Raw genomic sequence first — 17,486 nt, 5'->3', positions numbered from 1 at the left:
CTTCCTAACCTTTTTTGAATTCATACCCCTGAATAAAACTTTTCATATTTACGTTTCCTTGATAACTTCATACCTACTCCTAAAAATGTAAGTTATCGGTTATAATTTACAAAGTTAATTTTAAACTACGAATGTACGCATAATATATTATAGATAAAGTAATTTAACTTCTCAGGATTTGAGCCACAACCTTCACGTACTCTCAATGAGATCCCGCGTACCTCCAGGGCTACGCATAACACAGGTTGGGAAACGCTGACTGCTAAAGGATAATGATGAGTCACGTACACCATAGCGATTTTATATGCTATCACGGCTGCTATTACCAATTGCCGAAAAGTTTATGTCGAGCCCCGTAATATAAATAAAATGAAATTGTTTTTCTGAGAATCTTTCAGAGAAATAAATAACAGATAAATAATTTATCTGTTATTTATCGGTCACCAATCCGCCTGCCCAGCGTGGTGACTATGGGCAAAACACATGAGTTCACGTTATTTTTGGCGTAAACTTGTGGAGGCCTATGTCCAGCAGTGGACTGTATAGGCTGTAATGATGAAATAATTTATCTATAAAAAATAGTTAGCATCATTTTCGACCAAACGAAAGTGTCTGGTTACTGCGCCCATTTGTTTTAATATAGCAAAGCTACATTTTAGCATTTTTTTCTTTAATTAGTTTCGTGCTCTATACGTCAGAACAAAGTTAATTAAGTTAAACACAATTTCTCCTATTCATACTCCTTCGCATAAAATACAATTTCCTTTCATCTGTGTTGTTTATCGTCACAGATACATTACTAAGATAACGTAGGCTACATATATGCATTAAATTTGTCACTTACTTAGGGTGACAGATAAAGCCAGATATATTAAAAAACGAAGACGACATTCGAATTTGAACGTACGTCATTTAAAAACGAATCGTTTTAGGGATATAAGAACCGGGTTATTGATATATCTCCACTTACCCTTAGCCGTTGGTCGCCGACCGTCCACACGCGGCTCGCGAAATCATTGGAAGCTCCTACGATGTACGCACCAGTGGCATCGAAGTCCACTGACATCACGCCCGCGTTTGAACCGACTAACGTCCCTTTGTTTTCAACTAATCCAACTGCAACAAATTATTCTTGTAATATTAATATCATACATTAAAAGATAAATTTATCTACAGCGAAACTGTGTAGAAGTTTATCAGCTAGTTTCGAAATAAAATAATTTCTGATTTTCCTTTTAATTATGGGTTTTGACATACTTGGTAAAGGATAATGATAAGTTGGAAGCTAATATCAAAATTCTGTTAGAGGTAAACAAATAAGAAGTTACAAATCTACCGTAAGCGGTTAATATACATATATATAAGTAACAAATATTTTTCTTTTACATAGTTATTGCTTAAGATTGCATCGTAAACTTAGTTTATGAATGAAAAAATCTAAAGTTAACTATGTCTTAAATTAGTGTGAATATCTTCTCATGTGGATATTAAAATGTAAAGAGTAACATTTCTTAATTTAGATAAATGAATACTTCAGAAGATGTCATAATTTCAATTGCGTCCACGTGAAGAAATTATTCATAGTACTGCGGAGGCCTACCTATAATTAATTTACATCAGCGTTTCATTATTTATCTTTGTAACACAGATAAACATCGATCATGCTAGTGCCTTTTTATTCTAAATTAACTTAATTAGTAGAAGAGAAAGAAAGTATGTTTTCGTTTGAAAAAAAAAATGCAATATTTGTTAAATCTATTTAGAATTAGGCGATTTTTTTTAATAGCCTTTAATCTGGTAACCCGCAAACTAAGACGACAGTAGGTTTAGCATAGAATTCTTCGAGATGATTCCACAGCAAAGAGGTAAAGAGTGTATGAATAGGGCCATGCTGACATGTATTGTATCGCGGGCTTATTACTCGTAGTAAAGTCACACTTTACCACGTTTATGTTATATCGATGTAGTTAATATTTTGTATTTAAATATTTCAACTATTTGCGATATTAAAAGAAAAATAAAAATAAATAAATTTGTGGGAATACAATTTTTTTTCCATTATAAAAAAGGTCAGGGTTGAAATACAGAATTAAAAGGAAATATGTAGTACAGATTAACATAAGGGAAAAGTAGCATTGATAGCAAAGCACAGTATGGTTTTCAGTTATGTACCTAAATCCAGGACAGTGTGCGAGTATAGTATATGCGCTGGCACTACAAAGTAATAAATACTATATTAACGGACCAATATAGTTTAATGATCTACTAAAAATATTTCTATTCTTGCCTTGCGTCAAGGGCGAGACGAGTTGAAATGTTGATGAATACATTTTTTATCTCGCTCCATCTAATTTTGAAAAATTTTAACATATAAATTTTAGTTTCAACAGCATTTATATAATGGTTGTAAAACTATCTTTAACCTACATGGAGAAAGTGGCCTATGCCCAACATTGGGATGTTACAGGCTGAATGCGAAAAAAACGGAGCAGGTTATGTTTCGAAATGACTACCACAACGTAGACCACATCTATACTGTTCGGTAGATTATACAAAAAACGGAAGAGGTCAGCCGTTGTGTATGGCATTTGTGGAAAACAAGAAATCCTTTGACTCTATCGAGACAGGCTGTCCTAGATTCTATGCAGAGATATAACGAGGTACTGAGGCGTACGTATGATGCGGTGACAATGATCGTCTATGTCAAAGACCAACGAATAAGACCCATTTTCCTTCGTCGCTGGGTAATACAGGAGGGATGTAATGTCACCAAATTTTTTTACCACTGCGCTCAAAGATGTCTGAAGATCTAGGATTGGAAGGGACGAGGCATAATCGTAAACGGCAAATACATCTTTCATCTTCGTTTCGCCGACGATATCGTCATTTTTGCGGAAACGTTGGAGGAGCTAGGACAAATGCTGCGCAGATGGCGAATGCTAGCGCGACCTCATCTAGACCCACCCAGGCTGATGGACTGCTTACACGTGGTGGTTTTAGGTCAGTAAGTCTGATCTAACCTCTCCGATGGCTCTGCGCTGGAGGGGTATCCATGGGAATTTACCCACGTTAAAAAAATGCTGCGCGGCCTAAGTGAGTCCTCCAGACGAATCAGACTCGGTATGAATTTGGACAAAACGAAAGTTATGTTTAACAACCACGTTATACTGAGACCGGTACGGTCGATGTTACCCTTTTCAAAAATATTCATGATTATGTCTACCTAGGCATAACATTAAACTAGGCCGAAACGACTTCGACAATGAAACCGATAGGATGATTCGGTTGGGATGGGTGGCGGTTGGCAGGCTTCGTTGAGTCTTCACTTCTAAGATTCCGCAATGTCTAAAGACAAAGTGTTCTGTTGTGTCGATGTCTGTTTTAACACACGATGCCGAGCCGTGGACGCCGACGAAGGGGCTAGTCCATAAATTTAAAATCATTCAATGTGCAATGGAACGATCTATGCTTGGGTCTCTCTTAAAGAAAAAAAAAAATAGAAATTAGAGTATCCGCGAGAGAACGAAAGTAACCGAGCTAGCCCAAAGAATTAGCAAGTTGAAGTGGCAGTGGGCTGGTCATCTGTGTCGCAGGACTGATGGCCGTTACAGCAGACGTGTCCTAGAATGGAGACCGCGTATTGGCAAACGTAGTGTGGGACATCCTCCGGTCCGCTGGATCGACGATCTACGTAAGATTGCTAGTGGAGGCTGGATGAGGATTGAGGAAAACTGGGATGTCTAGCGCGAGCTTGGGGAGGCCTATGTCCAGCAGTGGACTGATTAAAAATACTATCATAGATATGTTTCTCTCTGTGCAATATTTCACCCCAGTTCCATTATATAGATATTATTCATTAATCAGCTTGTCAAAAAAAAAAGACTAAGCATATTGATAATACACTTCCAAATACTTTTCAATGTCGTGATTGTGTAGTAGTTTCGGGTCATTTAACAAATTATAGCCACTAAGTCTAGGCGTTTAACACTCATACAAGTTAATGTTACAAGTATAGCAAATATTATGTGTAAAACAACTCACGTTTAGACACATCCCATAGTTTGACTTTCCTATCAGCTCCGCCGGTGGCAACGAGGCGATCAGTCGGACTCCATTTCACTGCGTTTACTTCACCTTCGTGTGCGTCCTGAGTTGAAAATATTATTAAAAATGTATAAAATATTTTATTACAATAATTGAAATAAATCTGCCCGAACCCGAAATAAAAGGAATATTAAATATGAATATCGATATATAGACATCGTAGTTTTGTTGGCATTCTGTTTTGATATCCACCGCATTAATAACGTGTTAAAATATTTAACTTATTTTTATTATTTTTATAAAAACTAAATAAGTTTTTCTAGAATAATATTTTTAAAAAGAAATACCGAAAAACGAAAAATTCAACTGAACCGAAAGTGTTCAGTAGTTACTGCATTTTTTTTTTTATAACTTTGGCCATTGAAATAATAATGAAATTAATATATTTTTAATAATTGATTTTAATTGAATTATATCAACAATAGTCTAACAACGTCAAGTTAATAACAAAAATATCTATTTAATCTATAAAAACTGAATCGCAGAAATGTTCGCATGCTACTATTAGTTCTTATTTGTGTTCGTGATTTTTAGAATAAGGTTTATATAAAAGAAAATTAGAAAAATCGAACGAAACGAAGTTCGCCAGGTCAGCTTGTAGGTATATAATATAAATTGGAAACGTAACCAGTTATATTGAATATTTTGCATTTATCTCACGAAAGCGTTTAGGTTAATAAGTAACAGCGAGATTAACTATCAACTCGCTGTGATATAGTATCATCATTCCCCGTAACGGTACTTTATCATGTAACAATCAATCACTGACTTATCTAATATTCGCTACATGTTTACTTTATACGAGTACATTTAATAAATACTACGTTTATTGCCACGAGACACACACTGTGATAAATTATTTTGTTTCTTTAAGTTCTGTAAATTTAAATAAATATCCTTTATCCGGGATTATTGTTAAAGTAAACGTCTTATTTCAAGCCGGATATAATGTAACAATTATTATAAACTTGTTCAGAAATTAACATACAAATAATACGTGTATACTGGTAAATAATTACATATAGCACTTAGACTCAGGGCGCTAATAGACCCCAAAATCTCTAGTGCAGAAAGCATAACCATTACTAACTGCGCCTCCAGGTCGTCTGACTCATACTAATAAATAAAAATATGTGAATTATAATGACTAAGCATATCATATATAATATATTATATTAAATAAAAAATCGCTTGGCAGTTATATATTTTTTTTGTATTGAAAACCAAATTCAATGCTTTTAATAATAAAATATGAGTCATGCAATTAATTCGAATCGAAGGAAATATTCAAGATGGATCCATGACCATCTATAAATTAGGCGAATCAAAATGATATTTTATAACGGCTGTAAAGCAAAAATTCTCATGACGTTGTCGTTAACAGAGCATTGACGTGTTGTTTGTAGAATAACGTGAGTATTGAAATGTACATTTTTATCATTTTTTTAGACACAGTTTAAAAAAAGAAGTTAAGTAAAAAGAATCACTTATATATGTAACCGAATACGTGTTTGTATCAAATATGTATCACAAATATATATCTACATACCTACCCTGTATAATGACAGGGAGTAACCATTCTTATTATTTTCTATATAAAACACCGTCAATATAGTTTGTTATAAATACAATTTAATAAAAATGAACTGAAGGTAAATTAAGATTTTAATAAAAATAAATATAATAAAGTCTCAAAGTAGTTCAAATATTACCAGTACCTATAAATTTATTATATTATGCTTGAAAAAAAATCTTTTACTGTTTTGCATCAACCCGTTTTATAAAGTGAGCTTAAGGAGATATTTTACAATTGTAATAATAGAAGAAATGTAATGGCGTCAAAATTTTTCAATGAAATCTCACCAAATCTCAATTAAGCCGGGGTCTAAAGTGATCGAAAAATATCTCACGTTATTAATGGATATAATCAAAATAATTATTATAATAAAATAATTATTAATTTCCCTGCGAATTGTAAAAGTATACTTAAAATTATTAAAAAGTTATGTTTTGTTTGGTTGGTTTATGTTTGTAAATTAAATAAAAACTCAATATGACCGACAAACATGCCCTCTAGTTTTGTTTTCAGTCAGTACACAGTCTATTTAATGTTCTTACAAAATGATTGGCAGTGTTATGCAGTGTAATACAGAGACCCTATGTTAGTTAATGGAAAGCAACCTACGTCTAGGTCTGTGTGGCGCGATCTGTCTGTTTTCTCCTACGTTCAAGGCAGAAGTTTTTGAAACTTTTCCGACAAAAATATATTCGAATAAATTAATTAATGACAAAAAGGATGAATTTTCAGCTTTTCAATCTCCAATTTAGTGGTCCTATTTTTTTGACACGTGATTGAAATCACAGCAACAGAAAAGCAGTTTTGCTTCGATGTATTAAGCTACATCTGGATCAAGTAGGAAGTATACATAAAATCTAAGGCAAGTACAGCTCCAATACGTTTACTGATTACTGTTAGATACATTTTTATTTATTTACTAGCTGACTCGGCAAACAATGTCTTGCCGCCAAACGCTATTTAAAAATAGAGGTTGGTGAAAATTTAGGGTTGTATGTTTTTTTCCACGCCAAATCATAATAAAAATAAATAAATAAATACTTTATCTTAAAATTTAAAAAAAATTGGGGTGGACTACTCTTAACATTTAGGAAGATGAAAAATAGATGTTGTTCGATTCTCAGACCTACCCAATATGCACACAAAATTTCATGAGAATCGGTCAAGCCGTTTCAGAGGAGTTTAACTACAAACACCGCGACACGAGAATTTTATATATTAGATAACAAATTAAGAAAAGCATTAAACAATTTTTGTTATGCAAATTCTCTCTCCTCTCCTTTACTTAATAACAAAACACTCATCGACGGTATGGTTAGAAAGACGATTGTAATACACACGACTGTGAGCGACTGTGTTACCTAAAAACCTAAAAAATAATGTAGAATAACTTAAATTAGTTTTTGTTTTAGTAGGGTTAGTCATTTTTAGTCAGTTTTTTTTTTTTTGCAAATTATGTGAAAATCGAATGTGCTGTTAGAAACAAACTGCAGAAGACTGAAAAAATTTAGAAATAGAGATAGGCTAGTTAGATTAATTAGATTTTTTTTGTCAGACAGTGTTATTATTATCGCTACTCAAACGAACTTAGAACAAAGCTTGTTCCACTTTTATGTTTTATATAAAATCTATACAAAAAAATAAAATTGGAGTGTCCGTTTGTAATATTAAAATCACCGCTTTTGACTAAACGCATATGGATGTATACACGGTACATACACCAAAATAACATTTTTACAATTTTTGTTTGTCTGTCTGTTTGTTCCGGCTAATCTCTGAAACAGCTAGACCAATTTTGACGGGACTTTCACTGGCAGATAGCTGATGTAATAAGGAGTAACTTGGGCTACTTTTATTGTAGAAATTTAGTAAATTTTAACTCTGCAAACTGAACAATAACTTTTTTGTTAAATTCTACGCGGATAAAGTCGCGGGCACAGCTAGTAAATAAATAAATATCTTATATATATAAAATAAATAAATATATATATAATATAAATACACTTACAAATCTCAATGCCACTTTATTGGGTAGTGAAGCAGCGTAGTATGGCATTGAATCCATGATCTTGTCGTCTGTGCTACCCCCTGAACCGCTACTCCTACTACCACCTTCTCTGGCCGCTTCTTCTAGCTCTTTTCGAACTTTGTCACTTTTTTTCCTAGAAAGATATAATATCAAAAAACTACAACTTTCCTAAATGTAAGAAGTATTTTTTTCATTCTTTAGGCTTTTGTACAATTAAGAGCCCATTATTTCACGCAGCCATTAAAACCGCAACCGAAGTTTATTCATCCTTCAACCATCAGGTATTACTCATAATATGACCAAACCCTTGGAGTCCTTTTTCTTTTTATGAAACAAATGTGCAAGGTGCACATGCATAAATACCATGCAGATTAAAAGATCATGCAAAAAACATAACAATCATAACAATCAATTTTAAAACATATCTCAAATATTTACAATTATGTATATTTTAATGTGTTAATCAAATCAAAACTTTTATGATATTTAGTTTAGTTATTACGATTAAACATTTAAAAGTGTTTGTGTAGTTACATAATAAAATTTTAAAGGTAAAGATTTTTTGTCCACACGTATTTATAGTCAATACTTATTACTTATCAATACATATATCATGTTTATCTTCTATATAAAGTTATAGTTAAATAAATTAATGAAATATTCAATATTAAACATTAATTTATATGATTAAAAAATATATATGCTCAACAAACACTTTCAAATTTCCATTTATGAATATAATAACAAAGTTTACAAAACTTTCTGAATATTAATATTTGAAGTGCAACCCGCGTCATATAACTATTTACAATTTTGGTCTTTATGTACAAAATAATCGAGTGAAATGAAAAAGTGTTTCGATAGAAACGGAAAAATTTATACATAATGCTTCGTGGGGTAAATTTTCTTTGAAAATATATTAATTTATGAAAACAAAGCAATATGAAGGTTACTAATAAATTTTTCGAACTGAAATTTTCAATATATTACAGCCAATTAATGTAAAAAAAAAACAGAGCTTGAAATAAAAAGAATACAATTAAATTCAAATCTTATACAAATGCATCATTCATCGTATTTCAATGAGAGGTGGGGGAAATCGTAAAAAAAACAATGAGTCAGTTTCAAAGTGCAGTTAAGACATAAATGGTCCGTCATAATGAAGAAGTAAATGTCAAAACGTCACAATGCCTTCATACCACCAAGACCTCATTCACATTATGTCAAACTCACCCGAAACTAACTCTACCAAACGTGTTGATGAAAAACGCAGTAGGGTTGCTTGACCTGTTGAAAAAATTAAACAAAGGGAAGCAAACAAAATAAAATGACAAGCTTCTATCGCTGGGTATCACTCGCATTGTGAACTCTAGAAATACCAACTACGTTAAAGTATTGTAAAACACAAATAATATTACGATTCGTAAAATACATAGAGACTGTTTAACCGGTGGCTGATAAAGTTTAAGGCTGCTGATAAACTATCGGCAGGAGATCAAGCAGACCATTATGATTCCTTTCTTGACAACATTTGAACTACAACTTTATCACATGTTACGAATAAAGTATTGTGATATATAATGCATCATTGTGAAAACGTATACCTATAGCGTAGCGTGGTTTTTTACCGCTCGGGGCCCACCAAAAATTTGCTGCCTCAACTAATTTACCAATTAATTTAAATTTTATCAAATTAACACGCTCATCGCAAGCACAATTTTCATTATATTCACTAACTGACTTCAAAAAAGGCGAAGGCTCTAAATTCTACCGTATTTTTTTGTGTTATATTGCAGATGCGATTTACAATTACTTTTTCTGTCAAGTAAAAAAAAAAAAAAAAAAAAAATTTGATTATCATCCACCAACCCGTAGTGGAGCAGCGTGGTGGATTAAGCTCCAATTCTTCTCCTACTTGGAGAAAAGGCCTATGGCCTATGGCCTAAGGCAGTGGCCGGCCGGCATACGTGATCGTCAATTGAAAAAAATCGTGATTTGGCGCCCCTCTTTCGTGTGCCGCATCCCCCACGCTACGCCACTGACGTATACCATAAAGTTTTATGTGTTACATACTGTTACACGTCAGATAGCTCTAGCTTTATCAGCAATCAGTGAAACAAACCCATAATGAAGCAATAGTAAATCTAAGCGAAAATTAGGAATCAACATAACATATCTATTATGCATATAAATTTATTTTTCGTCCAATTTTTAACACGTCTTTGGTGCAACATATACAACCTTTTGAAAACAACATTCGCTAATAAATAACTAAAACCAATCGTGTAATATTAAAAAATCACCGTAATTTCGAATCTAAAAACACATAGTGCATTTTTACAATGATCAATTTCTATAACGACATAACAAACATTCAGTTAACATAAACGGTAAATACACCTCAACCCCACCTTATTAAATTTACATTAAAAAAAGCTTTACAATTTTTCAATATCAATAATTATAATAAAAACATATTTTATAACGACAATCTAAACTTTTCAATTTTATCATACATGCAAATGATTTTCTATGGAATATACAAACACAAGCGTAATCTACGGTTTCTGACAGAACTCCAAATATAAATGAATAAAATTTTCAATCTTACTTTAGGAAATGTTCATTTTCTTCGTTCATTTTGTCCGCATCTTTGGCTTTGTACTTAATGAGTCTTTCAACAAGCGATCGATTTTCATCCTGTAATGAGAACGACAGGATAATCCAAATTTTTCATCACTTATAAAAATAATAAAAAGCGTCACTGAGACCTTTTTTTAACATCTATTTTTACTGCACTGTAAAAGTTTGACACTAAATTGTACCAGTCTAGTAAAATATCTAACTAACCAGTTCGGTGTTAAGTTTTCGACTGGAGGTGGACGGTATTTGTAATTTCACAGTTCATAGTTATAGTTGAAAACATTTTATATATATATGTATATATCGATAATCACATGAGGGCCATAAGTATACAGGGCGTTTCTCTTTATGACAACGGATGAATTAGCAAATTAATATATCTAATTTGTTTTGAGTACATTGTAGCTTTTTTTAATCATCATTAAACGTTAAGTTACTTAAGTAGTGACAAGTGTACATGTATATAATACAGTATGTACATTTTTTATAATAATTTCATAGGAAATTAAAAAAATACTTTATAGAATAAATCAAAAAAATATCTGCTAATTTACCTTATTTTATAATTGTTAAAAAATATTATTTAAGATTTAAAAGATAAGAATCACGCTGAATATGATGGACACAACCGCGTATTGCGTTGGCATATTGCCAAGATTGAATGATGTAATAAAAATTCGTCTATCCAGCTTTATTCCAGTTATATGTGCGTTCGCTAAGGTGAGCCGTATGAAGTTGAGAGTTCTCTTTACTATAACGTGTAATTATTTTTCATAGCGAAAACAAAATTAGTTAAAATAAACACTTCGTGGTTATTAAGTGATCACGTTTCGGATCTTTTATATGATTTTATTTTGTGGAAATCTAAAGTGGATATAACAATGACAAAAATAATTTAATCGCGTAAACAGATGTTAGCGTATTGTGATTCATTATTTTCATCTCATTTCCTCCGTAGCAACGAAAACGTTATTTTGTTCGAGTGGCGAATAACGACCAACCTTGATTTATATAGCTTCCTAGGCTATTAAAATAGACAATCACTATTAATTTATGTTAATGACGAAAACTTATAAAGCGAGTATTGCCTAATTAAATACGAAAAAAATGGCTTTGGAGTAAAATATAAGAATTTTTATAATTATATAATTTAACAAGACCGGTCAGTGCTTTAAAATTATAAATGTCATAAAATATAAATGCAAAACCACAGCCTCCAAGAAAAATCAACAAAATCAAAGTACATTACATTCTAGTGATACACATTGTATTTAAAATAATATACATTCCAATTTCGACATAAATATAATTTAACTAAACTTTAAAAAAATGTAAGCTTCCTATGTTGTTTTAATTATCCTGACTTTCATAAAAAGTATTCATTAAAATAAATTATAGGTACCTACTGTCAATAGTTTTTTTGCAATGATGAGAAAATAATTTTTAATTAATAAGAGAGTATTAAAAAGTGTGTACACATTATAAGTATAATGATTAATTTAATATTCATTGCATGATTTGTTTTATGTAAGGATGACATTTCAATATGACTCTCAAGGCTATAAACATATGTAAACAATTATAGTATATACATACCTGCGTTTTCCTTAATTTTTCTTCAATAGCTGCAAATGCAATTTGTAATGCTTGATGTTCATCTCTTAACACTTGATTTAGTGCTTGTAACTCATTCATATTTGTTTCATACAATTGAATTTCTGCTCTAAGTGACGCTATCAATGCTGTATTTTCTGAAATTCTAATAATAGAAATTTTTTACACAACATTGTATTTTATATTTGTTGTAATTCAAATTTATTTAAATAACTGCATACTATTTAAAATATAAATAATATTTATTTTATTGTATAATTATGTTACAATAAGAGTGCTATATAATACAGATGAAATATAGGCTATTCAAGATCATGTTATGACTTCTGGACATAGAATTTACTATGTGGTAGTCCAACTGGTGAAGTGCCTCGAACTTACAGACGAGCCCAGTTAAATAATACTGCTTTCAAGCATTGTTATTTTTTTTTACGCAGAGGAAATCTTCAAGAAGATGCCCGGCTCTTGGGGTAGAGACGGGTAATGTGGGATTCTTACCCACTAAAAGCTCTGCGATGGCCGTCTTCGACACGAAGTTGGAGGAGCTACGGGATTGCTTGCGCATGTGCATCCGCTGCTATACCCGTGCCTCGCTCCATCCGAGATTGTTGGAGCCCGTCATAAAGGGCAAGCATTATAATGCTCCCATCAAACTGCTCGTTTGAGCAAGCAATAGCGCGAGGCCATCCCGGCTGCCACTGGGCTGTTCAAGTACAAACGTGCGAGTCCCCTCTCACACGTCTACAGCCAGAAAAGGGGGAGTAGGCCCAGTTTATTGTACCCCGGGTATTGAAGGGTCAAATACGACCTCAGCCAGCCCGACGAGCCCAGTTAAATAATACTGCTTTCAATCAGTGTTATTTTCTTGTAGTAAGGTGACCAGAGCTCCTGAGGGGAATGGGGGGTAGGGTCGGCAATGTGCTAGCAATGCTTCTATTGTTGCGAGCATCTATAGGCTACAGTCAGTCGCTTACCATCAGGTAAGCCGTACGTTTGTTTATCGTCCTAGTTTTATATAAGAAAAAAATAATTATCAAGCTATCTGACAAGGGCGATTCTGTTGTAATTTGTATAGCATTTAGCTCTGTCATCATTAAACTTGACTATTTATTTATAGTGTTTAGACATCAATGTAAATACATTAGATAGATATACATAGAAGTACTTTTAAATAAAAGTACTTCTAAAACAATAGATTTTTATTAATGAATAGTGAATTTGTATATGCAAGTATGTTAATGTTGCTTAGTCAATAAAGTGTTCAAAATTTATATTGATGGCTCTTACACATAAAGTCAGCCATTTTTTTTTTAATAAAATAGTTTTTTTTTGCATCTTTATACATTTTATGCTACACTACATATTCTTCAATTAATAATATCAATTATTAGCACTATGTTCTTACTTAGATACAATAAAAAATATTAATAGTAAGAGGTAATTTGACGTAAAAATGAACTTACATAACATCTTTAGCTTGTACACTTTTTTCTAAATCATGTACTTTTGCATTTAAATTGATTATTTGCTGTGCACTCTCCCCGCGCCTTCTGTGCAAAGAAGTTAGTTCCTCTTGTTGAGAAAGAATCTTTTGTTCTAAAGCTTGTATCCTCTCGTTAGAACCAGCGCCTGTAACACCGGTGTATAAAGAAGATTTATAATAAAAAAATTTGTAAACAATTTTATCCATTTAGGCTAAAATTATACATAAATAATTATTATTGATGTGGATTATATTACATTGAGAATCATGTTATATAATACTAGTTGACCGCGTAAACGTTGTTTAGCCATATTATTAATCCTCTTAATCCCCCCTTGTAACTTAGGGCTATGAAAAATAGATATTGGCCGATTCTCAGACCTACTCGATGTGCACACAAAATGTCATAAATATCGGTCCAGCCATTTCGGAGGAGTATTTTAACTAACATTGTGACACGAGAATTTTATATATAAGATATATGAATATATAAAATGATTAATATATTAGTATATTATGTATTTGAAATATTCTTTCGTTTTGCTATGCGCACATACACTGACACAGTATGTCGTCATCCATAAATTACGTCACATAAATTTCACGATTCTTTGACCTCTCCCCCTTCCTTGTCACAGTTGGTCACATTTATGAAACCTCCTCTATTGTGAGGTCACATATTTTGCAATTTAACACTTGAATTAATTAAATTAAAACAACAATTTCAACATTAATTTTATTTCCACTTAAATTATTTTTCAATAAAATCAACATCAATTAAACAGGAATGAAAATTTATTAACTGCTACAGTGAGTGTCAATTTGCAAACAAAGCAATTTAAAGTTTAATTATTTAATTCAATTGTTAATAGGTATGTAGTTAAATATCATATCACAAAATATTGGTTCCCTCTCCACTCCTTGTCACACAATGTAGCACTTCATTGACCCATACCTACCCTTAACGTGTGGCATAATTTATGGACATCCTCATACAATGTCAGTAGTAATTTATCAAATATGTACTTATTACTCCTACTTTTCTTATTTTTATATATATATTAAAAACAAATGTTTAGCAACATCTAAGCTTGTAATGTAAACAAATTATACTAATGACAATATGTAAATATGATAATTACTTTAAACAATAATATATCAAAAGTATAAGATGATGTGTTTTGATTTGCTTCTAGATTGATACATGTATAGTACCTACTTAATTAAAAAGTCAAATTACTGATATCGTTTATTTGCAATTTTCATTTTGTGTATGCAACCAATTGTACCAGTATAATGTTCTCATTATTTGACTATTATTACTAAAGAGATGATGAAATAAGGAAACAGTCTTATAAGAAACCTTTGTATAATTCTATGTGAAGTTTTACGTTCAATATATAAAATTTAACTATGAATAAAATAATATTTAAAAAACCAAAAGACCAACCTCCACTGGATAATACACTTTCTGTGTTTGTGAACTTTATTCTTTCGTTTAATAAAGTGAGCTGCAGATTCTCATTTTTTAATGTACTAACATTATCAAAAAGTCGGCTTTCTGAAAACAAAAAAGTTAAAAATCTTATGAACTCAATAACATTACAATACTTAATACATGAAGAATTAGTTCTATAGTTAGTTAATTTTAATCATTAGTACAAAATTTTAAGTTCTATCTAATATAGCTGTCATCACTAGTAATAGAGAAAGGTAATTAGTCAAGATAAAGTTATTGCTGTTCTAAGGCAGGCATATTAACAATACATTATTACAGCAATAAAAATGACAACAAATATAGACAAAGACATAGTTATCAGTAGGTTATGTTACTTACGAAAAGTTATGATATCTTGAAAGGAGTTTGTTTCTCGTTTATTACGAGCATGAAGTTGACTTATTATAGAATTTCTCCACTCTCCACCTTCCATTTTAAGTTGTTTTACTTTCAAATATATTTATTGAAATAAAAGTTGTAATGTTTTTATATCATAACAAACCAATGTCATTTCTAATTCAAACGCAATTCAATGGATTTAGGCCAATATAGCCCACATTATAGCTCATACGTTGACGATATAGACAGCACTTCGTTAATTTTAAATTGTAACAAATTAAATACTGGGTATTAAAAACATTTATAAAAATGTTATTCACTCGTAAATAAACTTTTGACAAAACGTCAACCAACTTGAATGGAATGTCATGAAAAATATCGCCTTGGATTCAAATATTGTATGTGATTGAGTCTTATTTTTGAATTTTTACGTGGTAACATTAAGCTAATGTCAGTACAGCTACGGGCCAACGATAGGTAATGGCATGGCTAATAGTCTTGAGCCATGGAGCTGAGAGAGAGACCCTATAAGCTCTATGTCTTGGGCTTAATCAGACGTTGTCATGTGCGCACTCTATTCGTACAATTCGAAAAATGTACTAGTACACCTTATTAGTACTTAGTAGTACCCAGATTTTTTGCCTCAATGATAATAAATAGTACCTGGCTACAAAACAGTGTACAGGTAGAAATACTTTTTTTTTTCATCACTGATATATTTTTTTAGCCTTCTAGCACTAAAGATACGATTGTGAAATAATAAAACTAATTATACAAATTATTGGATTTCCATAAATATAACGTAAACAAATTCCTTTTACTTAAAAGTGTATTTAAAAGGTTTTTTTTAAATCACTAAAATTCTCAATTTTTACTTACTTAAGCTAAATAAAAACTATAACAAAAAAAAAATACTTTTACGTAAAAAGCATTAGTTTACGTTATGTTCATAAAACTTTGATTAAAAAGGGGACATTAAAACGCGAAATGAATAGAATGCGCGACGCGATGTAACTCGTACGGTCTAAACACATTCAACATTAACCGTTCGTTCGTACCGTTCTGTTGTATAGCCGAACGTCGTACCAATACAGGACAGTGTGACTCGGACCCATAGACGTACAATACAAACTCGTCGGACCCCGGTGAACGTAGTTCAAATAACATAGATTATATAGTTGATAGTACTGTCACAGTGTACGATTAGTAACAGTAATTTTATGATAGTATCCAAAACCCCAGTGATTAATGAACATCTACACTTGGAAGATAACCTAATTGAACGCGTAGACAAATTTAAATACCTAGGTAGCTACATAAATGAACAATGGAGTAGCGAACAGGAAATTCGAGTCCGTATAGAATAAGCCCGTAGTGCTTTTATGAAGCTGAAAAAGATTTTGTGCTATAAACGTTTTAAGCTAAAACTCCGCATGAGACTCGAGCGCTGTTATGTATTCAGTGTCCTACTTCATGGGGTTGAAAGTTGAACCTTAACCTCTACATTATGTTCAAAACTGGAAGCTTTTGAAATGTGGATATACAGTCGTATGCTCCGAATATCCTGGACTATGAAAATAACAAATGTTTGGGTTCTGCGTCGAATGAATAAAAATATGGAAAGGTGAAGGAGAGGAAGCTGCAGTATTTTGGTCACATAATGAGAGGACACAGATATCGGATTCTTCAGCTTGTTATTGAAGGAAAAATTGAGGGAAACGCCGACCTGGCAGAAAGAAAACATCCTAAGCTAAGTACTCGCTCTCTCTTCCGTGCTGCAGCTTCGAAGATTAAGATAGCTATGATGGTCGCCAACCTTCGTAGAGAAGAGGCACCGTGAGAAGAAGTAGTACGATTAGTCCGATTAGATCCGAATAGCGGCGATTAACGTTTGATACTATTACATTTCGTACCTTACTAAGTAACGTAACCTTTTAGTACATCGTACATGTGCTGTCCAAGACTAATGGCTAGTCAGCACTCCGCACTAGGCTAGTTGATTTATTTAAGCACTAGATACTTTTTTTTTTAAACTAAATGTGTTTGAGTATTAATGATATTCCTCCCTGGGATTTAGAGGCTGAAGTATTTGCTGAAGTCCATGCGACGTATGCAGTAGGTACGAAGGATGCAATTTCTTCATAGTTCGGATACAAGAGAATACAAATTGAAGATAAAGTGTTGTTTTTAACCGACTTCC

The 17,486-nt window shown here is 32.2% G+C and overlaps 1 protein-coding gene across 1 annotated transcript; it reads right to left on the bottom strand.

Moving 5' to 3' along the window:
• Positions 1 to 721: 721 nt before the first annotated feature.
• Positions 722 to 15,645, bottom strand: LOC123657844 (autophagy-related protein 16-1-like). The gene is made up of 9 exons (XM_045593350.1): positions 15,287 to 15,645; positions 14,900 to 15,010; positions 13,430 to 13,595; positions 11,949 to 12,111; positions 10,321 to 10,409; positions 8,943 to 8,996; positions 7,689 to 7,842; positions 4,042 to 4,147; positions 722 to 1,116 (listed from the first exon to the last, which is right to left on the bottom strand). The coding sequence occupies exons 1-9, from the start codon at positions 15,378 to 15,380 to the stop codon at positions 929 to 931; spliced, it is 1,125 nt and encodes a 374-aa protein (XP_045449306.1). The 5' UTR covers positions 15,381 to 15,645; the 3' UTR covers positions 722 to 928.
• Between the last annotated feature and the right edge of the window lie 1,841 nt (positions 15,646 to 17,486).

Source organism: Melitaea cinxia, chromosome 11 (assembly GCF_905220565.1).
Source record: "Melitaea cinxia chromosome 11, ilMelCinx1.1, whole genome shotgun sequence".
In the NCBI taxonomy this organism is placed as follows: Eukaryota; Metazoa; Arthropoda; class Insecta; order Lepidoptera; family Nymphalidae; genus Melitaea; species Melitaea cinxia.
Note: the sequence above shows the minus strand (reverse complement) of the source record. Positions and strands in the feature narration are given on the sequence as shown.